Source organism: Oxyura jamaicensis, chromosome 2 (assembly GCF_011077185.1).
Source record: "Oxyura jamaicensis isolate SHBP4307 breed ruddy duck chromosome 2, BPBGC_Ojam_1.0, whole genome shotgun sequence".
Lineage (NCBI taxonomy): Eukaryota > Metazoa > Chordata > Aves > Anseriformes > Anatidae > Oxyura > Oxyura jamaicensis.
Window position 1 is genome coordinate 100,222,391 of NC_048894.1, and position 25,934 is coordinate 100,248,324.

Genomic DNA, 25,934 nt, shown 5'->3' on the forward strand with positions numbered 1-25,934 from the left:
AGAGGTGAAAGAAGGAGATGAACACCTCACAAAAGCACCTTTGTTTCACTGGACAATCCTGTCGGAACCTCTTGTTGGGGTTTCAGGGTTACCTTTGGGATATTAACTACACCAGAAACAAGTGTCAGTAGTGGAAACCAGGCTTCTTAGCTAGTAACTGCTAGCAGTTAACATACTTTTAAATATGATTTTAAATATGTCCCTATCTTCCTTCACAGAGTCCCCAAGGTCAGGTGAAAGTTGTTGCTTTTAAAAGGTATTACCTTTAGTGTCCTAAGGTGTGGTATCAGCATTTGGTTGTCTGCCAGTCAGCTTCACAGAGGAGTCCCATTAGTTTGTACCTCAGTGCTGGACCAATATGACATTTTCACCCTTTAACTTCCTTTAAGATTGACGGAATCATGATCCCGGCAACACTTGGCTCTTAAAGTAACGCAAGATAGAACAGACACCTAGTTTGATTGCATTTGATTAAGAAGGACAAAGAGCAAAGACAGGCTGTTGAACAGTGATTTCTCTCAGTACACTACAAAAGGTTAAACTGAGTCATTCCCAACCACACACAACTGACTTCCTTGTCAGGGCAATGGCTTTGTAAGAATAGTACAACTCTAGATTAGAAGAGTGATTCTGCATATCTTCTGATAAATAATGATCTAATAATCTGTTAAATGACCTGCCCACATCATATTGGCTTCTTTTCTACATGAGCTATTCCAGCTGCTAAATTACATAATAAACTCTCTATTGTGAAATTCACAAAAATACTCGGTGCTATTCCAAAGGCTTTTGAATTCAATGCAAGCAGAAATATGACATCAAGATCTCCATATTGCTTTTCAAAGTCGTACTAAATTTATGTCATATGAAGTAATCAATTCAGTTAGAAAATAATTTGTTTATAAGAAAATTTCTAAGCTATAGTCTCAATTATGGCCAATACTGTGACAAACTTTGAAACTTCCTGTAAAGGACAAGACTCACTAAGATTTTTTGGTTGGTTGGTTGTGGTTTTTTGTTTGGTTTGTTTTTGTTTCGTTTTAGGCTACCTAATTTTTCTCTTCAACAATGAAGAGAAACTGAAAAAAGACATAATTTTCTTATCTTAAAACAAATGAGTTTCACCTCCAGACCACAATCAGAAAAATCATCAAGCTATTTAAGCATAGAGAAATCAAAGCTGGCTGAACCCAAGAAACTAGTAAGACTAGAAATATGAAGAAAAGGGTAATTTGCTATTTAAAGTTCTTAGTAAATCCAAGTTCCTTAAAACAAGTCAATATATACCAGCCTGGGAATGTTATTTAACAACAACAAGAAAAACAAACAAACAAACAAAACAAAACAAAACACACACACACACAAAAAAACAAGTAGTTTCTTATACCTTCTGACAAATTAGCCTTTCTCTTTATTTGGCAAAAACATTTGGCTTGATTCATTTCCTAGAAATATTTCCATAACAGTTCAATGTCCATGGCTGAACATATTTTTCCCTTGAGTAGAATACACAGATGAGCAACTACCAACCTCTACAGAAACATAATTGCCCCCAAAATCTTGACTAACAACAGTGTCTGAACTCTGCAGTGCCTCATCAATGTTTGGCAGCTTATATTGGCCTGCTAAAGCAATGTTGTAGTTTTTAGTAAGAATATTTGTCATGACATGAATTGCTTCTGATTTTCTAGCCAGAAAGGTCAAGTGGAACTGCTTGTCTATATTTATACTTCAAATTAATTGTACTGGTATTTATATAATACAAAATAATTTTGTCCCAGGTCATGAATTCATGAATACAGCATTTTCTTAATGTTAAAATATGAAATGCAAGCCCAGAAGATACTATTGGCTAATCTAGTTTACAAGGAAAGTCAGAAGTTCCACTTATTTACAGAGTTCTAGAAATAATCTTTGAAGTAACATGCATTTCATATAACTGAGCCAAAACTTGAGCTGTACTAGTAATCTACCTTGGCTACATTTCCAAAGGTATGTCAGGCCCCACGTTCTTGCCTTGACACAAGAGTTTATAACAAAATAAAGTTTTGTTACAACAAAATAAAAATGAAGCAAATTCAATTAATTCCAAGTAACACACACAGTGCAGAAACCACTGTGTGCACTCTATTTTACTGTCCCTCATCATGCTTTCAAGCATCATCATTACATAAATTTTCACACACACACAAAAACATTTGTCTACATGTTATTGTGTTGTTTGTGATGGCATAAGAGTAGTTCACAACAGCATATCAGACGATAAATTTTCCTTTGAACTGCCTGAACTTCTTCAGTGTCCTCTCAATCAAATGTGTGTGCACATACATATATGCACAGAAATGGACAGACATGTTTTCAGATCAGTAACTCCTTGGAATTATTACACTGAGTAGGTCAAGTAGGTGATCTGTTTGGAGACTGCATCCAGTCTATTGTTTGCTTCACCACCTTCCACATTACCTCAAAACATAATGTTTTGTGGAAATTTATTTTTCTTTCCCATCTATTTTATCCAGTGATATTACATTTTTGTACAGTTGCTCTGCCAAGTTAGTTGAGGCTCAGAGAAATTAAACAATTTGTGCAAGGTCGCATAAGTCTTGGCTCAGCCAGAATTACCATTAAGAATTAAAAACAGATATACAAGTGTATACAAGGTAGGGAGAAAAAGCTAAAACCTCAGCATTTTGAGTGTTATGATTTGTTTACTATAGATAAGTTTAGGTAAATATTGGTCCTGTCAAGACAAGGTTTTCTTCTTGTAGTAGATCCTCAGTTGTGCCATAGAACTCTTTTCAGACAGAATGAGCAAGGTTCATCACAGCTTTTCTTTTTGTTTCTTGTATCGCCCCCGAGGGAAAAATGAGCAATGTTGTACCTGATTTTTAAAAAAAGGAAAGGCATAAATGGCTGCTTGTAGCAGCCATTAAACCCTCTCCTAGACAACAGAGACCCACTACTTTTTCTCTTCTTTCTTGGAAGCTGAGAGAAAAATAAGATGCTAGTCGTTTAAAGTGAAAATTGGCTCTTTTTTTTTTTTTTTTTTCCTGTTTTTTTTTTTTTTTTTAACAACCTCGTGATTTATGGCTGCAAATGACTTCATTTAAGAGAATTGTGTGAAATACAGTAAGACAGAGAACTTTATGAGGTAATAAAATTTTGTCTATATTACTATTGCTGTGGGTCTGTGAAGAAAAAAAAAAAAAAAAAAAAAAAAAAAAAAAAAAAAAGAGGAGGTAATAGATTTGGAGAAAAAATGTCAAGAAAGGTCAGTGCCTTAGACATGGAAAAGTTTCAGATTGGTTCAAAATGTATTGTAATAGCTCCAAAATAAAACATGCATTACTATTAAGGAAATACGAGATATAATAGTATATTTTCTTACTATTAATGATAGATGTGTTTTTAATAATATATAACCTCTATACATTATATAGCATTTTCTATTTCTTGTCATCCTCCCAGCTATGTGCCAACAGCTTCATGATTATTTAAAGTATGTATGTTTTCAAATCTAAGAATTGAAATTGGTAAAGGGTCTGCAGAGGAGAAAAAAGCTTGAGTTTGTACTGTTTCTTCTTAATTTCCCCAGCACCTCAAAATAATTTGTGCTTAAAATGAAACACTGACTATCACCTGCTATCAAAAGGATAAGCATCTGTTTGCAACAGATCCCTAGAGAAAGGGAAGAATTTCAGTTGATTGCCACATTTTCACAATATCCGCCCTCTCAAATTAGAATTTGAGATTTTTTTAACCTTTTTTTTTATTATAAAAATATATCTAATTTCTCTTCCTATAATACTGCCTCCAAGCTCAGTTCCAAATATGCAATATTTTCAATCTATTTCAGCCTCAATAATGCACCAGGTAATGCACAAGCTTTTACAGTTTTAAATTCATGAGACCCCAAATTTTCTTATACCTCCCAGTATTGCAGATAGAAAATTCAGATCCTTCTAATATCCTTTTAGAGTTAGAAAATAACTCATTATGCACTTACTTCTTTTAATTACTTCCTACCATTTTAAAAGATCTTTGGCCAAACTCCTTGGAGGTTTTCAGTTTCTTTCCTAAAGAACAAAAATTACAGTATTTGATATGCCCTTCAGCATTAGTACTTTTGGACTAAAATATATCTTCCCTTTATTCATTATCAAAATCTATTTATATATTTCCATTGGGAAATATCTGAGACTCATAAAGCAATGAGAAAAAGCACTAATCCATTCATTAGCTGAGCATTTGATCTTTTCCAAGTCTATAAGTCTATCCAGGATAGGAAAAAAAAAAAAAAAAGCTCCCTGATAGGTCTTTGAAAACATAATCTTTGAAAAACTTCCAGAAGCAAGCTACCAAATGTCTTAAAAGATATACAGATGACAACTTATGCAGCTTAAGCATTATTTACATAGGGAGTATGATCATCAGACAAAATTAGCTATGCAATAAAAAAAAAAAGTAAAAATCCCTGTAATGTAATGTTGATGTTCATCTTTATCCAAGATGCTTCCACCATGTCCAATAGCATTTCTTCTCTTTTTACATGCATATAAAAACAGAAGGATTATTTTTTTTCTCATTTTACTTCCTTTATTTATTTTTTTTTCATTTACCCCCAGCAATTTCATTACCTCTGCAACCTAAAATAAACCTACAATATTACATGAAATAAGTATGTCAGTATGACTCCAATCATAAGGATGACCAGGTTGGAATATTTTTTCTTGCACAAAATGATGCACAGAGATTTTAATGAATTTATGTGCAGCTAAACACACTCATGAAAGCTTTGGCAAGCACAGGAGAAAGAGCATTAGTTCAGATTTCCTCTCACTCTTCTTATGTACTGAAATATTTATACTACACAGATTTTATGTTGGTTCGAATACAAACTCTTGGATATAATGCTTTTCAAAGCTCTCAGTGCTAGAATGAATCTGAGGCAGATTCAGAATTAATTTTAACACTTCCTTTGCACTAGAAAAGTACAGAAGAGCTTCATGAAAAATCTATTAGATGATCCAGCTGGGAGCGATCCTTTGTCTTGAAAATGCCAAATTATTTACTATTCTGTTTAATGTTTCTTTGAAAAAAAAAACAAACAAGCAAACAAAAACAAACAAAAACAAAACAAAACAAAACAACAAAAAAAAACTTTCCACAATGATCAAGTATGTACTCAACCTTACAATTTCTACTAACACTGAAACTAACAGTGAAATATAGAAAGAAGAACTGTTAGACAGGATTTCAAGATTTATAATCCAAAGTAAGAACAACAGCACAGATATAGGGTCAGACCAAAGATCCTCACAGCTCAAAACTGTATTTGTTCAGTAAGAGCCAAATTCTGAAAAGACAACACACATACGAAAAACCTAATTGATGCTTCCTTCTAAGGCCCTTTCAGCCATCCTGAACCATTTCTGCATTTAGCAAAACTTGAAGTATTTCTAATGCATGACCTTACCATGTTCTTGACTACATTCTTGGCATCCACCAGATCTACTGACAAATAGCTTCATACCTGCAGATCTGCTGTATGAAGAACTTCATTTGTTTGTTTTGAACCTACCTTCACTTTTTGACCCCTAAATCTTGTTAAGGGAAAGACAATGAATGATCCTAGTTCACACCTTGTGTTTGTTAGGTGAAATAGTTTCATTCCCCCCAGCCAGGGACCTGCATGCTGCTTCAACATGGGGCTGGTCACAGAGATGCTGAGTACTTGCAGGTCATGCTTGGGGCAGGCAGAGTGTGATTAGCAGCACTGGCTGTAAATGGAAGCTCACTTCTCTGCCATATTATTCTTATTCTTGTTATGACAACTCTTGTGAACTCCTGTCTTAAATCATGAAAAGCCTCAGGCACTGACACGTATATGGAAGAATTCTACAGAGACTTCTAGAAACAAATACTTATGCTGCTCTCTGGAACTGCAGGGTAGCTTCCTTCAAGCTGTCAAGCAGCCATCATTAGCACATTGTGGAAACCAGACAAAGACTTAACCCAGAGGCATTGCAGAGAGTCACTGCACAGAGCTGTGAGAGCCTTGGTGCAGCTTGTGGCACATACATAGCAATATACTGGATGATGTTTATATTGTTATTTCTTCTGGTATAAAAGGACAGAGATCAAAGAATGTGGTTTATCTTTAAGCCCCATTGAGGTCTTAATATGCATATCCCATAGAGCAAGCATGCCAGTGAAACTGCAAGAGCCGCTGGGGAAAATGACACTAAAAAGAGTGATTAAAGCCTGGGGAGAGATTGGGTTGTAAATGGGGTAAAGTGTATGTGGAGAGAAGTGTCAGAATTGAGTTATAGCACTGAAGAGAACTGACATCTCTATGCACTCACACATCCAGTGTAAGTATGGGTCTAAAGAAATGTCAGGAATCCTAGCGCATAACAATAACTTTTTAGAGAAAATCATCAATTTAAAATATTATCACTCTTCAATTAGATTTCCTTATATTTAAAATTACATTTTCCGAAAAAAAGCAAACAGAACATTAAAATTGTACATATATATATGTAAAGACATTTCTTCAAGGCTTTATTCTAGGAGCTCAGAGCTACTTTTCCTTTGCACTGCACTGCATGTCACATATTCCACACTACAAAATATTGCAAGTTTTACAAGCACAATACTGTTCCAATGACTGAACACACTACCTACAATTTTAAAAGAGCAAATCTCTACCAAACCAAACATCAGTTACCTAATTGAGCCCATGCTAAATGTAACATTCACATTTCTGTAGTAACACAGCTGATAATATTGGGAAAAAAATGTTATACCCCACCACAGGTTAAATTCTGATATAAGTAAATAAATTCTGATATAAGTAAATAAAAATTTACCAAATAATGTGGATATTAACTAGGAACAATTATCTATCTAAAAATCAGCCTCTACTGACTAAGATGCAATTGGTTCTTGGAGGGATAGCTAATTCACTGAAAAGTTACTTGAAACAAGAGACTGAGAGGGGATCTTATCAACCCCTACAAATACCTGAAGGGACAATGTAAAGAGGATGGGGCCAAACTATTCTCAGCGGTGGCCAGTGGTAGGACAAGGGGTAATGGGTATAAATTGAACTACAGGAGGTTTCATCACCATATGAGGAACTGCTTTATGGTTCAGGTGACAGAGTACTGGAACAGGCTGCCCAGAGAGGTTGTGGAGTCTCTCATTGGAGATATTCAAAACCTGCCTGGATGCAATCCTGTGTAATATGCTGTAGGTGATCCTGCTTGAGTAGGGGGGTTGGACTACATGATCCCTGGATGTCCCTTGCAACCTCAACCATTCTGTGATTCTGTGAAAAAAAAACAATATGCTACATTAATATATTTTTGAACTGTTAGAGAGAAAATAGTCTTTAACCATTATGGCTGCACTTACTTTTTCTGAAAAATGTTCTTTTATTCCAATATTCCAATGTTCTGCTTCATGACTATCCACAGGAAATTGTCTGTTCCAGGATTCCACTTCAGATTTATTATACTAGAAAATTTATTGAGATCAGTATTCTTTTGATGATGTAACAGTGACAAAAACTTTTTTTTTTTCCACATGTAAGTAAATGCTTTCCAAAATTAACAGTATGAAGAAAAATATAATTTAAATAAAAACAACTATTAGTTGGAGAAAATATAGCGATCTAAATATGGAAAGCTATGACTTTCATTTTAAATATTCAATTATCTTCATAAGAAAAAAGGATATGCAGCAAATTAAGTACCAAAATATGGTGGTGAGGTTATCTTCACTTCCAGCATTATATTGACCCACACTAGTAGTTAATTAGCTCTCAATTAAAAGGATTCTTTGATGAATACTTCCTATCATCTAACTGGTGTGAAGATATTAATGTCAATATTAATTTTCATTCTACAATCTGTAATCATACCAAAGTTCCCACTGTAAATAAGATATAGGAACAATTTCTAACCTGTGCATTCTTCCAAAAATTGTTTGTTGTTTGTTTGTTTGATTGATTGACTGGTTTTGGTGTTGACTCCTTCATTCAAACAAACAAACAAAAATTCATTATCACCTATGAGTGACAAAAGGGAGCAAGTCTTATCGTGAACATATACTTTGGTGTCAGGGCTCTAGGAGACCCTGCCAGGGAGTCAGACTAGATGACCCCCAGAGGTCCCTTCCCACCTCAGCCAGTCTGTGATTCTGTATTAAAGGTCATATATCCTGTGAACTCTCTCAGAGCAGACAGAAAGCACATTAGAACTCACATCTGCAGTGCCATCTACCCTGTGCAGCAATTGTTCATGTTCTTTTTCAGGAAGTACACGAGTTACATGTTTCTGTCTGCCATTAGAGAATTCCTTGACATCTCTGTTTGACAGAGCTGAACAGAAGTTTTCAGCTTGGCAAGCTACAATAGCCTGTGAAGGAACACTTTTCATTTTTTGTTTTGCTAGCACTATTCAGTGTCCCCACCACCTTGTCAGAAATTAAAAAAAAAAAAAAAAAAAAAAAAAAGGGGGGGGGGGGGGGGGGGATGTATTTGCTTCTGGTTTTCCAATCTAAACATTTCCCAAGATTTACCCTGCTCTCATGAGAACTACAAAAGACAAAAGTATTTTAGTAAATGTGACACAATGAAGTCTTGAAACTCAGACTTTTAGATATTTCAGTATGGTAAGACTGATTCAAAACACTACTGGCACAAAACAGTTCAGGTAACTTTCCATTACTTTATTTCCCACTTGAATGAAAAATTGAACTGTTTAAAACACATACAGTTTCATTTGACAATGGTTCCACAGTTGTTTTTACTTTCTTCTCTGATGGACATGGGGCAGACAACCAGGAAAGAAAGATATTTAAAAGAAAATAGAATGTATGCTTTCAGTGGAGATCTGGGGATGTAGAAGTAGACATTAAAAACTTTTTGACTAGCCATACAAGCTCCAAAACATGGTGGAGGCAGAGGGCTGGGATAAAGCTGGAGTGTTGAATGTGGGCTGTGGGCAAGCAGCACTGGAAAAAATCTCAAGCCCAGATACCATCACCTTGGTTGATGAGCCATGATCCAGCACAGAAGCATCCAATGATCATCTGAGAAATTCAGAAGTTGCTTCCTTTCTCTCTTAGTTGAAAACACGTGTGTCATTAGTAGATAGATATGATGTTGATCACATGATGAAAGGTGCCCTAGCTATTTCATCAAGAATTCTGGACCAACATATTTGAATTGTTTCATTTATTTAAACAATATTTCCTATTTAAATATCTAGAGCTGACAAGGGTTGCTTTGGAAAACAAAAACAAAAGAAAACAACCAACCAAACTAAAATAATCCTGCCCTTATGGCAGCAGACTCAGCCAAGAACACTATTTCATGTCAGAGAGACATGTAAATTAGAACTAAAGAGTGCTGTGAGTGAGAGTTTAAAGAATTAGACTTTTTTTTTGAAGAATAGATGGAGACCTAGCACACATATAGTATCAGACACAGTAGCTCCCTAGTTTTACAGAACTTGGGCTACCTTTGCTACAGGTCCTCTTCCTTTCACTGCCTGGTAACTCTTCCCTTTAACAGCTGCCCAAATGACACTTGAATTGTCAGTTGCCAGTTTCAGGATCGGTGCAGACACCAACATGCATCTTTCCTCTGCATTCTTCCAAGCTTAGTCATGTTCTCACCTACTGAATTTGAAACAAGGCTATTTTTTCTTTCCACACTCATTCTAAGCAAGAAACTACTCCTTTCTTTAAGTCCATTTTTGAAGCCCATTTCTGCCTACCCCAGCCCCTGAGAAGCACTATCCTCAAAGCTCAGTCTGCCATTCAGTAGTTTACTGACAGCATGTTGAAAGTTGGCCTAAGATGATCACAGGCTCCAGACTCCAGAGGCAGGACACTTCCTACTTCTGAGTCATACCTCAAAACAAACAATTATTTTCTCTGCTTTCCCCATTATCCTATCTCTGTGTTGCATTGCTTTGACAGGAAGCATTAGATACTACCTTGACAGGAAAGCCAAAGATGTGCTTAATAATGCAGCAAGAGATGCTGAAATGCTTGGCTGAAGCTTATAGTTTGAAAAGGGAAAAATGGAAAAGGTCTGAGGCATAGACTGCAAGCAAATTGTGTGTGCTGGAGGAAAGTAATAGAATATTACTTCCTAAATATTAAGGATTTCTTCTCAATTTCTACAGCTTTGTAATCTCTGAGGTCTTCTCTTAATTGCAGAGGATGACTTAGTTCACCTTCCTGTCCCACAAAGCTCTGCCTTTGGGTCTTGTTATATTATCAGACATAACACACCAAGTTTTCTGCATCTGACAGTGTTTTAGCATTTCTCTTTCACTCTTACTGCTATTAAGCTGATTGAACATGAGGCAGAAGTAAATAGCACTACATGCATCTTAACTATAAACATTTCAGCCCTGCTTGGATCATGCTAGGCAGCTGTAAAATTAACTCCTACTAACTTTTCAGAACTTACCAGTGAAACATTTAAGAATGCATTTCTTTCTTGCCAAATTTACTGGAGTCAACAATAGAATGAAATTAGAGAAGAGCACGTGTGGAATAACAACAGAACCCCGACAAGCTTCTTGACAGGGAGCAATCACACACTGTACTGAGCTTGTAACACCAGCCCCAAGAGTGGGGAGGAGGAGAAGGCAGTCTTCTCTTTGATGGCAAAAACTGGTTGTTACTGGATTTTGGTTTAGGACCTAAGTTACAGAATACTTAAAACATACATTGTCAGCTGTGGACAATGAGCAATAATTACTTGCTACCACGGAATTTTTGTCTGTTTTAAAAACATATATACAACCGTGAAAGTTCTTCATAATATACAAATTCCTAACACTTGATCTTCTTGCTTATTTGCATTATTTCTCAGAGTTTAAAATGTCACTCCTTGTTTAAAATCCAAGAATCAAATTTTGAGACTAAAAAGCATCAAATGGATATTTGAAGATCCATATATTATTATTTTGAAATTAAATAAGAACTATATTCTAATTCAGAACATAGGGGAAGGCAATATTACCTTTGACATACATCTAGAGGTAAGGGAGACTTCTCTTATGAATTCTGTATTGTTTGCTGTTTTGCCTCTTTTTTTTAAAAAAAAAAAAAAATTACATCAAAAAGATAACTTACATTATACATGCAGATCTTTTAAAAATCGTGTTCTAGCAAATTTTCTTCTTGCTTTGTAAAGTAAGCATTAATACAATTAGTATATAGAAATAATTTGTTTTGAAAAGTCAATCAACTGAGGTAAGAACATATGGAACAGTTTAAATTATAACCAACAAAATCTAAATTTATACATAAGACGCCCAAATTCTACATTGTCTTTCAGTATCTTTTTTTTTGTTGTTGTTTTAGAACTTCATTCAGGTATAGAACACTCCACAAATCTTCTTGTGAATGAAATTTTTATTTACACACTGTATCCAGAAGCAGATACATAAATCCTTATACAATTATTTTTCAAAAATGTGCAAGAAATTACTATAATTTTGTTTACAAACCAAAACACGTTAAAATCAATGGACTTTGGATAATTCACTCTGTGGCGTGCTGAGTACAAATAGCACACACCAGGTCTGAAACAGAGAAAAGTGTAAACTACAGCAATCTGGATTGCGAGTATTAACTTCATGGCACTCCATCATCATCACTATAAAAATTCTTTAACCCAACATTTAGTCACAGAAAATTCTTTAAGAATTTTTCATCATCTTTGTAAAATTTAGAGCTTTCCAGACACATTGAGGCCACATTTCCAATATTATGAACTACCATCTTGTCCACTTTTTATTTAAAAAGAATGCTTTTAGTTTTTATTCTTTGCAGTCATAAAAAGATTGAAAGAAATGAAATTTATCCATAGCTTAGTTCAGAAATTGAAAGTTCATTAACAGAGAAATACTTCTCAACAATCATAGCCCATATATTGCTGGTATCCTGTTTTAAAGTTATAATTCCGGTATTAACACAGATGAAATGCATCACAAGAAAAAAACTGCACAGATTACTGCACTTAGCCCAGCAGTCAATATTCATAGAAAGAAATTGGCTTTAAAAAAATGTAAAGTCAGCTCATTGGAGAACAGAGTTTAACTAATAATTGCATTTCTGATCCTCCTGACAAAAACATTTTTTATCAAAAGATGGCATTCACTATGTCAACAGCAGGATAAGTGCTATATCCTTCAAATGGATCAAAGAATACAAATCACTTTCAGTTGTTTATAACACTGACCTACAAAAAAATGTGCAAATTTATTTCTGTATGTCCAAATACAAGGTGTTGTTTTACTTTTCAAATTAATTGGTATAACAGAAATGTTATCAATAACTTCAATCACTTCAGATGCTCAAAAAAGTTTTATTTCAAAGTCTCATTTGGAAAACCATTGTTTCACAATTCAATTGCATAAAAAGCATACCTTCTGAACCCTTAAACTGTTGTGCTGATTAGTCATTTTTCTACTCTGTAAGGATCATAGTCAGTTAACTTTTTTCCTAGTTTATCTACTTCCAAAGGTTCCCAAAATATCTTCTATTTTCCTTTTTATTTACCAAGGACACTTCGTTTCACTAATTTTTATGAAGCTGAAGTCAACACAACTTTTATTTTTTTTTTTCTGAATACTTCTAAATTGTTTCATAACTAAATGTTACTGTGTTTCTTCTATATTAATCATTATTGTAAGAGATTTTAAGCATCCTTAATGCTTTCAAAGTCATTTTTTCTGGGTTCTTTCTCCTGGATGGCCAGTTACCTCAGTATAAAACACACAGAGGGATTTTGAATAATGAAACCTGTAAAAATAAGTATTTTTTGTCTACTTACTACTGATTTAAAGTATTTTAAGCTTAGCAGAAATATCACCACCATTTTTATCAAAGTGCTATATGGTTCTCACATCCTAGGCCTCCACTACTTTAAAGCATTCCTTTTGTGGAAGCTTTACTGGGGGCGGTGGGGGAGATGACAATGTTAGGTTGACCTGATTAAGTTCACAAATGAAGAACACAGCAAGGAAGGCAATTCAAGAACTAGATAGCTGAACTACAGTTTCAAAAAGCATTAACGTGTAATGAGTGAACAAACAAATTTGTAAAGGCATGGGCAAGAAATTTAGCATGTATTCTTACATGTTCAATTCAGCAATAAAACTGGGATATTATAGCTTCAAATATTTGTTTCAATGCAGTAACTGCTAAATTAAATTAATGCGAGTGGCATAGTATAAGTTTAACGCACCCAATAATGGTATTAAATAGCAAAGAAAATATTTAATATACTGTAATCTTTCAAAGATTCTGTAGAAAGCATAGGCCCTCCAGCTTGTACAGGGAAAGAATTTTTAAAGTGAAGAAAATGCCAGAGATTTTCTTCCAAGTATGAGTCTGAAATCTATAAAAATGATTTCATTTTTCCTCCCCACAGACAGAATCAGAACACTGTACCATACTATAGATTATTGTGCCTTTTTTGAATAAAGTTAGTGATTCTGATTCATGGGGGGGGAGGGGGGTCAATAGAGGAAAAAAAGAAAACAGAATTCACACTTGCATACATGTATCTCAATGGCAGAGCCAACAAATTATGTATATAGACAGTTCTACATTTTTTTTCTTTTAAGTTTAAAACTTTATCAGACTAAAGAAGAAATCTTTATTCTCCCTCCCTTAAAAGCAAAGGCAGCCTTCATCTACCTTTGATTTTTTTTTTTTTTTTTTTGCTAAACATTATGGTCAAAAAATAAATTAAAAAAATATAAATTTTGTCTATCAATTCAGGCAACCCAAGATGTAGTGCTATTGCACCACCTTGCAGCAATACTGTATTCATTACTAACACTCATTTCAGGGGACAAAAGTCTAGAAAATGAGAAACAGAGAAGAAAATGACGTAAATAAGAAAGCTGTATCAACAGCCCTTTCTATACTGATATTTACGGACTAGCAGCTCCTACCACAGATTTGGAAGATGACATTCTAAAATACAAATCCAGGGGCAGAGGGAGGCAGAGTAAGCCTCCCTCCCATGTCAGTTAGCAAGTTAGCAACGACCCCTTTCACAAGTAAATCATAAAAGGGACAGAATCATGGAGAGGAAAAGAAAAAAAAAAATGCCATGGATTAACCTTGCATGGAGAAAATATTAACTGTACTCCCAACTAAAAGTCTTTTTTTTTTTTTTTTTTTTTCCCCTAAAGGTCAGAATAACTGTAAGCTTTTCAAATGCCAGAATCTTTGACAGATATCATAAACATTTATTTGTTTCAATATCTCATATATCAAAGCATATTTCACAACAGTTAACTGAAACACTTTCTAGAGTCACTCCAAACCTCTCTTCCCCATAATTTCAGAGGCTACGAAAATAGAATTAGAGATTCACTTTAAGCATCTTCCATCCAAAATATCATTAGTCCAATTCCTTCCTCCCCAAAGATCCAAAAAGGAATAAATGATCCAAAGGACATTAGTGTATTGCTGCATTTTAGAAGTGAAAAATGCAGAAAAATGGAAAACACTGAAATCCCAAGTATTCTGAATAAATTGTAGAAATCCTCCTATTAGTTTTACACAATCCCTGAAATGGCTTAGTAATTTGCATTTCCATAATAATAATTCCTAGAGTCTTCCTACAAAATCAGGCTTTTTTGTTTTGTTTTTGTTCCCCCCACCTTTTTTATTGTTATTTTTTTAATTTTCCCTTATTTTTCTTCTTCTTCTCAAGGGGAGGCAGGAGGGAAAATGAAAAAGAGAGGACCTGGCAGGTGTTCGTTTATTTAACTTATGGCATTTTAAAAGGTAATATTTGACATGATCCTGCAATTGCAATGATACTGCAATTTTCTTACAGGTATGAAGCATTGATTCTCACAGACTTCCATTTTAAAGGCCATTTTTAGAAGGACAAAATACTGAGACAATACGAAAGCTGAACCAACCTTCTCAAACACAAAGTAGTGTACAGACAATACAAGGCTTAAGAGAAAGGTGTTTTTATTTTACTTTTTTGTTGTTGTTGTAGTTATTTTTGTTGGTTTTGTGTTGTTTTTTGTTTGTTTGTTTTTTGAAAGATATGCTGCATAACCATGTCCTTATCCCACAACTCTTTAAATTCCACGTTAGGGCATATCTCTATAGAAATTTATTATTAGGATACTAGGAAATCATTTTTTAGCATAGATGTAAATTCTTTAGTTTAGAACACCAATGTTTTTATCCATGATCATCTTTTTCAAACAGGCTATTTTAAAGAAAAAAAAAAACCATTCAACAAGTTTCATTTGACTTTTACTTATGGTTGAATACACATGAAATGTGCTTTCAATGCATAAAAATCACAGTGGATAGCAGCAAAGGACTTGGGGGAAATTAAGGAGAATTTGATCATTCACATTGTGATTAATCTGCACATTGATGAAAGATAGCTATTTCACACTTCTAAAAATAAACTTGAGATCATTCTTTTCAAAAAAAAAAAGCCCCCCAAAATACACAAAAAAAACGAAAACAAACATAAATCCAAATGCATTAATTGTCTTTAACACAAAAAAAATGAAATTGTTATGGCAGCAAAAGATTTTGATAATAATGAAAGTCTGTAAACTGTAATTCAATCTCTTTTTGTTGTTGTTGTTCCCAAAGTGCAAGATGCAAGATTCCCATAAGCTTTCAGTAGTGCTTTTCCTGTAAATAATCCTTCATTTTGTTTGGCAAAGGCAGTTTCTGAATCAGGTCTATTCTGGTGTACTGACGTATTACAAAACGACACAGGTATTGTAAAGAACGCACCTGCATAAACCGAGATACTGGATTTGTTAGTCTCACTGGATAAGTTGCTGATCCAGGCAATCGGGATCTCGAATAGCAGAAAGCTCCATTTTCAGAGTCCCTGATTGAATGTTCAATTAAATCAACTATAGATGTATGCCCCTCCACATCTGGTTGTTCATAGAAGCTAAACCTACCATTTGAATGTTCAATTCTAGTGTGAAGCGTTTTTCCATGTGAACGAAAACTCAAACTTAAAAGGTAACGATCATCAGAACTATCTCGAACAAGGAACGAGCCATCAGGCACATTAGCTAATTTTCCCTCTGCCTCCCAACGCGTAATGGGGCCCCAGTACCACCCTTGTTTTGCAAGTTTTTTCAGTTCTTCCGTTAGACTTGTCACAACCATAGGGCCACTGTTCTGCACAGAATCATAAACTCTTCCAACTCCAGGGGCAGTGTTAGGATCAAAATTCAAATGGCAGCGCATACTTTCAGCCACATGGGCATCTGTGCCATTCAATCCATTAAAGTTCCTTTGGATTTGATTATTCTGCATTGGAGGTAGCAAAGGTGAGAGTGGAGGGACATCGCTGTGATTAACTCTTGGGCTTTGCAACATGACTCCTGTGGTACCAATCAACAAACCATTCACCGCCTGGTCCACAAAGATGTCTGGTGCAACGACTACATCCTGATCCACTTGACTCTCTTCTTCATGGAAAGAATTTCCCCCCACTTGAGAAGAAACAGTTGAAACTTCCATGGGTGAGGAACTATCCAGACAGTAACTACGTGATCCTTCCAAAGGATACATTCCCTCATCTAAAGGCACAGTATACTGAATGTAGTCCTGAGGCATTAATCCAATAACTACAGGCACATGTTCATCAATATGAAGATGCAAGTCCCCATTCTGAGATTCCGTATTTTTTAATGCATTGTTTTGTTCCTGGAACACATTATCTGACTGCAAGTCATGGAAGTCCTTTCGAACGCCATTCAGTGCTGGGCTTGGATTAGAAGAATGGACCAAAGCCTTGACTTTGACTTCCATTTTGATGCAAGTCTCTTCTGAATTTGTAGGTCGAAGGGGCCACGGAGTTGGACTGTAATGGTGATTACGGAGGGAAGTGGATCTCAGAGGTCTTTGAGCTCGCACATCTTTGAAGGTTATTGGAGCAGATGAGGAAGAAAAGGTGTCATCATCTGCAGAGCTTACAGATGGTGTGCTGCCTTTGCCCTTCTGCTTTTGTTTTGCTGAAAGCCTCCTTTTTAACGTACCCATTAAGCTTTCACTTTTTGATCTATTTTTGCCTCCTTTTTCATCTTCACTATTGACTTCACAGCTAGCCAAATCTTTACCATAGCAGCTGCCAAACAAGGAGTCATCTTTTCCAAATTCATTTAACGATGGCTGCTGAACCACTACAAAGTCGCTTTCATCTTTACTTTTATTTAAGTTAAAGGACTTACGAATTGTTTTGAGACTAATTTTCTTCATTATGACAAGTTACCAAGTCTGGCTGATCAGCAGTGCTCGTGGTGGTATAGCCCTAACACACGCAGAGCAGCTTCTGCTTCATTTACGTGTTTTATCCAGCCTCATTTAACTTCAAGAGCCATTTCCTGGAAGCAAATAAAATACAATTAACTTCACAAAAGAAATATTTGAAAAATTATCCATAAGGGCGTTTTCTTTTTCCTCCAAACAAAACAGAAATTGAAGTACTTAAGTAATGAGCATTAAATAAAAGTAAATATAGAGAGTTGACTTGGAAATCAATGAGGCTTAAAAAGTGAATGTGCTACTAGAGCCTTGATCTACACTATTTATTCCGCTTTTACTATACTATTTTTTAATACACACACATCACATGCACATATATTTAATGTATGTATGTAGAATTTTTTAGCACAGAAACATCCCTCTCTTTCAGAAGGCATCTAGAAAAGCCCACACAAAAATAACTAGAAAACATAAAACTGTAAGATACTCTACCCAACATGTTTTCTATGTACAGGTAAACCTAATCAGCCATGGTCAAACCTTCTTTACACAGGACAGCTGAGCGATTATCATATATAAATATGGGAAAATTAACTCTAGTCAAAGAAAACTGAGGGAAATAAACAGCAAAATAACATCTATTTAGAGCAAACAATGGAAGTCCCCTCCTAAACCTCTGTGAAAGAAAAATATTTCCAAATTTTGTTTTAGACACAAAGAAAGCCACATCACTGGCTTCCCTTGCCTAGTTACACTTCTGCTGCTTTTCTTTCTCCAGTACTTCTGCCAAGGCTATGTGGACAAATCTCATCAAGTCCCAGACAACTGCATCCTAGACAACCTAGCATCTTCTACCCCCCTGCCCCTCCCCTAAACTTGACTTTTTAGCTTGTTTTTCTTCAGTGTTGATCAGACCTACCCAAGCAAACAGCTCTGCAGAGAAAGGGGAAGAACAAGGGAAGGAGAAGAGAGTGGGAAGTTATTCCTGCCATGGAAGTAGAGAATACCTTTAGAAACAGCTATCATTCCATGTACATGCAATTACATAGCAGAACAAATTGCAACAGTAAGCCTGGCTTTTATATCTTGGCTATGTACGGCAAGCTGGAAGAGACCAAGAATCATTTAAAAAAAATAAAATAAAAGGGTATTCCTAGTCTGGGGGATAGAGCGAGAGGCAAAACATCCCTTAAATATGCACTTCCCACTTCTCTCATGATATCACAATACACACAACAGAGGAACACAGTAAAATGAACAGAAACATTTTTAATCAACTGAATGTGATTTTTCTTAAGTAACTGTTCAAAAACTGTGTTAAGAAATATAAGGGGAACGATTACTATACTCAAGCAGCAGTCCACTGATTACTGTTCCGATCCAGCCCAAATTTGTGGGCCTTAAAAACACAAAGGCTAAAGGATCATATCTAAAACTAACTAAAAGACAATGAAGGGAATCTAAGGATTTTGAACTTCAAAATACCTTAGGAAAGCAAAAGGGAAAAGGGAAAAGGGAAAAGGAGTAAAGGCCTGCTGCTAGGTTGCTGAACACTGGTCTCATAAACAGCAGAAATACAAAAGCTTGATTAACATGGATTTGTAACCTTGTTCTTTCCACCAACTGCGTCACACTGCTTCGAAGACCTGTTCTTTCTCAGCCATAACCTCTGACATTCCCCTAGTCCATCTTTGGAATACCTGCAGTTCATTCCACTTCCTTTTCTTGATTACCAAGCTAAGTGACACTATGTTTTCTTTACTTTTTTTTCAATAGGGAGTACTAAATGTTTTCTCTTTTGCCTGTAAACTAATTTACATGCCACCAGAAAAAAAATATACTAAAAGTTTGTTTCCTAAACAAACAAACACAGGACCAAGAATCAATCCTTTCTATAAATAAATAAAATCTTAAATTAAAAATAAAATAATAATAATAATAATTAAAAAAAAACGGAGCAGTGCTTTATTAGAAGTTCACTACTTATTTTCAACACCATAACAGAACTCTTGGGGTATGAGGAGTCGTGATACCTTAAACATTTCCTTTACAAAATTTAAAGGGGATGCAGTGATATGGATATGTATTTCCAGAGAGCAGGACACTAATTTTTATTTTAAGACGGATACATGCAGAACCATGAAATTTCATGTTTTAAAATATCTGTTTAATATGAGCTTTGTGTGTTTGGAAGAACTAGAAATTACGAAAGTACTGGAAAACAAACATGAGTAGAATACTTTATTGGGTTTAAGTGGCAAGATTTTGGTAGCAGTGGGCTGCACAAGTGGCAACTGTGAGAAGAACCTAGCATCTGCCCCATGTTAGATAAGGGCCAGCTTCAGCCAGCTCCAAAGGGACCTGCTGCTGGCCAGAGCTGAGCCTCTGAGCAACACTGGTTGGGCCTCTGGGAGAGCAGATTTAAGGAAGGGGGAAAAACACTGCTGGGAAGCAGCAGCTGGGAGAGAGAGGAGTGAGAACAGCCCTGCAGACCCCAAGGTCAGTGCAGAAGGAAGGTAGGAGGTGCTGTGGAAAGGCCCCTGGTGGAGCAGGCTGTGCCCCTGCAGCCCACGGGTCCCACACGGTGCAGATCGCCACACTGCAGCCCGTGGAGGAGCCCCCGGTGGAGCAGGTGGATGTGGCCTGGAGGAGGCTGCGGCCCATGGAGAGCCCCCGCAGGAGCAGTTCCTGGGCCAGAGGTGCAGCCCATGGAGAGGAGCCCACGCAAGATCAGGGGGTCTGGATGGAGCTGTCACATGTGGGGTATGCATGCTGGAGCAGTTTGCTCCTGATGGATGGACCCCATGGTGGAGACCCATGCTGGAGCAAGGGCAGAGAAATGACCATGAAGGAGTGGCAGACAAAACGCTAGGGACTGACCGCAGCCCCCATTCCCCCTTTCCTTGCACCACTCAGGAGGAGGTGGTAGAAGAGGGTGAATGGGGGGCGGGGGGGAAGGAGGGTTTTAGTTGGATTTTAATTTCTTACTGCTCTAATCTGCTAGTGGTAGGCAATAAATTACATTGAACTTCCTATGCTGAGCCTGTTTTGCTTGTGACAATAATTGGTGAGAAATCTCCTTCCCCTCATATCTCCCCTGAGTCCTTTCCACCATATTGTTGTCTTCTGCTCCTTGGTAGTGAAAGAGTGGTATGGAGGAGTTAAGCTGCCCATCAGGGTGATAACACCACAAATACACTGAATATTTCAGAGTTTTCTATAAGCCTGGAATCTGGGGTATCAGAACTTATAAGCATACAGTAATTATCAAAAAGCTACACATACAGAGAGAGTTACATGTCAATTAAAAGCAAACTTGTAATGCCTTGTTGACCTTCTATTCCTAAACCACTTGGATTTTGCAATTTACAGTACTTTTTTCATCATACATAACTAAATGAACATATAAAATGAGGAAAAAAATATAACTATGGGATTTTATTCAGTTCCTGAACTGATGGAGTTACGTCAGAGAATTTTTTCATTTGATAAAGTGCTTTTGTATATGCAACATCACACGTCTTGGAAGACTCACATTAACCCCACTTTTAAAATCCATGATGTTCTCAAACTGTTTCTGACTGACATCCACAAACTGAAATTATTTCCATTTTATGAAATACGCTCACTCCCACATCCTTATAGGAAATATATCATACTGTTTGCAATTCCTAACCCTGAAAAAGCAAGTAAGAAAAAGTCAAATCTGCCTTCTAAGCTAGGGAGAAAATAAAAGAACAACCACATTGCTGACTAGAGAGGGAACATGTATAGATCCCCAGACTGTCCAATTCACCAATTTTTTGATTGCAGTGGTTCTGGAGAATTAGAACTGTTTAAAAATCTGGCTAAAAGAAGATATATTTCTTTAGGTTTAGCCATAACTAGACAAAAATACAAATCATTTGAAGGAATGTGTTTGTATTACATACTAGTCTATCTGTATCTAAATATGTTCTTACAAATGGAAATCCAGTATCCAAAAATAAACTCACCAGATAAATCTCTATAGCAGCATATATACAGAAATGTAAATGTTGCAGTTTAAGAGTGACTACTGAGTATGCTTGAGAAGAAAGTGTTCTGTATCTGTCTGCCTAGCTTAGCAGCCAGTATTTTTAATCAAGCAAAATGTATGATCATCTAAATGCTTGAAACACTACTTGTATACTTGTAACATTTCATATAAAGAAATAATAAGAACTTGTGGGTCAAATATAAACCACAGATACAATATGCATATACCCAGAAGTCCAGCCCATTCATCCAGGAAAAGACCATAAAATACAGTGAATGACAGTCCTGGTCAAAGTTTGAAGCAAACAGAACACACCTACAGATGAGAGCAAGCCTCTAAATAAGTCTTATATAAATGGGAATCACTGTACATTTCCACATCTCTTACATATTTTTTTATCTAAGACAGGAGAAAGCAGAAATACTGTGAAGTCAAATAATCCAATCAATCCAGATGTTCTTCTTTGCGTATACTTTAAAAAGTGACAACAAAAAACACAGTAATTCTGCATTACATAATGTGTTTAAATACACTTTATAAACAGTCTTCAATATAAGATACACTCACGTACTTGCAAGTATAAAATTTTTCATTGTCTGAACCTACAAGAGCTGAAACAGAAGAGCTCAGCATGCATTCCTTCCTGGAATACATTAAAATGAGCTGCTGAATTTCATCACAACTCTCAGCATTGCAACAGCTTCACTAGCATTTTGTAAGAATTATGGCACCAATGAAGTCTCCCACAGATGTGCTCTTCCAGTGCCATCTGCTGTACAGTGCATTTAAAAAGCCTAACTAAAGACACCTCTGGAAAGTCTTCTGGTAGGTATTTGTAACTATAAAAAGACTCTGAAGGATATTAATGCAATTCCAAAGCTTGATGACTGTAAGCAGAAATACTTGGAACACTGCGATTTAAAGCAGCAGAACATTAATCAGACTCAGGAAGAGAATGAAATGTTAACACAGATTGAAGAGCCAGAGTAAAATCTTGGCTTATTAACTTTCATCCCAAATTCATCTCAGAATCCTTAAAACTATGCAGATTGATTAAACACAGGCCTCCTGACAAGAAGTATCAGGACATCTAGATTACTATCTGGCAAGTACCATGGTCCCTTTTCTCCTAATAAAAATAATCAAAACTAAGTTTGTATGCCTCATATCAAAATGACAAAAAACACGTATTAGTCACAAACACGAACTACTAATGAACAGGCTTAAAGCCAAAAGCTTTACAGGATGCTTATCTGAAGGGCCAGTCACATGATCACATTCTTATTACAGTGGTGCTAGATTTATGAAAAGTTATGATAGCAAAAAATACCAGTAGGTACAAATCTAATTGGAATATTCAAAACATTTCAGAGTAGTTTCAGTCTGATACTACAAAATGGTTGCAACGAATTACAGTAAAATACTTACCTATCTTAATGCATTGTATGCAAAAGTATACTAACAAAAAGTAATTATTTATATTTGTATGGCCTTTATTCATTTCTTATCTGTTTCACACTTCCAGGTTAGGTACACTCATTTCCCAAGACAAATACCATGAAAAATGCTTTCAGAACATACTACTATCAAAATAAAACAGCATTAACTTTTAAGAGCTGTGACAAAGCCCATCATATTAGAAATATATAGCAACTCAGCATTGAGCAAAGAATTGTCACAAAATAAGTTTTTAATAAAAATACCATCACAAAACATGGCTTGGGACTATTAATCAACTCTGCTTCAGGTAACTTACACTTCCCTAAAAGAAATGTTAATCTGCTTATTTATTTCCATAAAGGGAAACAGGTGAGCATTAAACTTGTTTTTAATGTTTGTTTTTTTTTGCACCCATACCTACAAGATTCCTGAAGAGTCTGGCAATCAATCAGAATACATATAATCTTTACTCTTTATACTGAGACACAGTAAAACTTGCATCATTTACAACTTCAAGTTAAGCACATCTTGCTTCAGAACATTTGGCATGACTGTGCATGGAGCTGAAGTGAAGAGAATAACATAGACAGTGGAGGAACAATCATGAAAAATACATATCTCGAAATTTACAAGTTCCAACTTCATATAGAAAAAGCTTTTTAACCATGAGAAGTGTCAGGCAGCAGAACACATTCCCCAGAGTTGTGTAATCTCCGTCCTTGTAGGTTTCCAGGATCCAACCACATAAAGCCCAAGGAAACCTTTTCTGATGTCAGGACTGAGAGGACACTGGACTTGAGATGTCCTCACATCTCTTTCAAACTGAGCTGTTTTACAGTTCTGTGACGTTAAACATTGTGTGCTATCTGAAGTTTAAAACTTAACATTTTAGATGTACCTTATATTAAAATTCATGTTTGAAAACATCTAGAAGCTTAATTTCCAACTTCTGTGCAGTACTACAGAGTTGTTAATTGTTTTTGCTGTTGTGTAGAAAAAGCATTCAGCTTATAAAGAAAATGCAAAAGCTAGAATTAACTGTAAATGTTGCACTACTACAAGGCGTTTCTCTTCCACAGAAATGCAGCACATGACCCAAAAGTAATACACTATATTACATTACAATTTATTACATTTTTAACATTACATTTATTGTAAAGTGTATAAATACATATTTTACCTAAAGATACTTTTAAGCAAAACACAACAAAAGCTTCTGCATTTCTGGGCGTAATAACCACTGCATTTTCATTATAGTCAGATAGTGGAACCTAGTCTAATTTTCTGCAGAAATATGAAAGCGTTCCCTCACTGTCAAACTCTTGCTAAAATATTTTCATCCATTATTTGGCAGGGTGTCTCAGCAGCAGCATCTTAAGGTAACACAGACTTCAAGAGATGTATTTTGGAAATACCCAGAAATCTATATTTACTCTGGAATTCCAAACTCATTGATGTAAATTGCTAGGAAATTGCTAGGAAATTGTTCTACATACACTTCCATTCCTTTTCCTTTAATAATGAAATCTTTGTAGTGTTGGTATTTATTTCTTCACACCAGTAACAGAAAGTGTTGAGTCAATGTATTTCCTTCCATCTACTTTTAGTTTCAGTCATAGAAGCTACATACATATAAAATATTCACTAAGCAGGGAGAGTAAATACCTATTTCAAACACTTACCACTCTCTTGAACATACAAACAACATGGCAGCTTTCAGTTTTCTGACTAGACTTGCCATTGGTTTATTGAGGATGTTGAGGTTTTGCCTTCCCCTGAGCTTCAAGTAAACTCCTACATCATATTATTCTTTAATATGAAGAGTCTTTAAATGAAGTAATGTAAATTACTTTTTGCATACTCACACGTTGGAAGTTCAGACTACCTTGAAAGCAACAAAACAGGTTTTAGTGGTAATTGGTTGGTAATGGATGAATGCTGTTTTAAGACAGGAGTGTGAATTTTGTAAAAGTCCATCCTATCCTCTCCTGTAGACCTGCTCTTCTGACTACGAAGAAGCTTAGGTGCACACCTTCATATAAAACTGCAACAAGGTAAAGAACAGACAGAAGATCATCTGCCGTATTTTGTACTCTTTTCAAGAATACTTAACACCTCTGTTTTTAAGTTAACAAGTCAAAGACTTGAACAGCAAGTAGATACTATTCACCACCAATTTAAACTTCCACCTTCTAAGATTTGAACATCTAAGGAAAGTTCTGCTTGCTTCTCTAAAGGGCAATATAACCAAACAGGTACTACACAGAGAAACCCTAACTTCTAACAAAGAATAAGCAAGGTATGCGTTTGGTAAAAAGCAGAAAAGTAGGGTAAATTAATAATGAAAACTTAACACAAAGTGACTTTTCTTCACCATGACCAATGGAATTAACTTTATGCATAACCAGCCAACAGAACCCTGTAAGAAATCCTAGTACCTTGACTCTGCTTGCCTCTGTTGGAAAAGGATGTCCCTTGACATCTGGACTTTTCTTATTTTTTAAAAAAAAACTTAATCCATGCCTGCTCGCAGTAAGTCCTGTTCTTCTTTCTTCTTTCCCATATTTGGTTGCAGAAGGGAATATTTCTATCTGATTGGTAGCTTTCCTCTGGGGAGTAACTGCGGAGTGTTAAATGGCATCTTTGTACTCCAGTTCATCTGTGTACATACAGCCTCGTAACTACAATAATCGCGTAACTGCAATAGCCAAAGCCAGCCACTAACAAAAACTATCCTTGCCAAAGTCACATCACCCTTGCACAGGGTGGCAGGCTGCGCTGTGCTGCTCGTCTGCTCCTCGGCGGCCGCAGGCACGTTCACCTGGCGTGGCAAACTGAAGTCGGCACTGGCTAACGCACAGGCAGACGGCCAAAACTGCGCCCGCTCAGCAGCAGCTGGGTACCACCAGAGCAGCACTGCTGGTGGAAAGGGGACCCTGCAGGATGGGGTGAGTGACAGACAGAGCAGCAGCCACTTCAGCCACTGCTGCTGAACCTCTCAGCACCCAGCAAGGAACCAGCACCCCAACAGGGAACAGCGCACACTACCTGCTACACGTTTGCTGCAAGTGGCACAAGTACCATCTCTCATCAATCTCTTTTTAGCAGGCATCTGATAACAAAGTATACTGGTAACAGCTGAGAAGATACAGAA

At 36.1% G+C, this 25,934-nt stretch overlaps 1 protein-coding gene across 2 annotated transcripts in view; it reads right to left on the bottom strand.

Moving 5' to 3' along the window:
• Window positions 1–12,530: 12,530 nt before the first annotated feature.
• SOCS6 (suppressor of cytokine signaling 6) overlaps window positions 12,531–25,934 on the bottom strand; it is a 30,217-nt gene continuing 16,813 nt past the window's right edge. For both annotated transcript variants that reach the window (XM_035317915.1, XM_035317914.1), the window contains exon 2: window positions 12,531–17,441. In XM_035317915.1, coding sequence (XP_035173806.1) covers window positions 15,712–17,316 — 1,605 coding nt within the window. In that variant the 5' untranslated portion in view covers window positions 17,317–17,441 and the 3' untranslated portion in view covers window positions 12,531–15,711. The remainder of the gene's footprint in view (window positions 17,442–25,934) is intronic.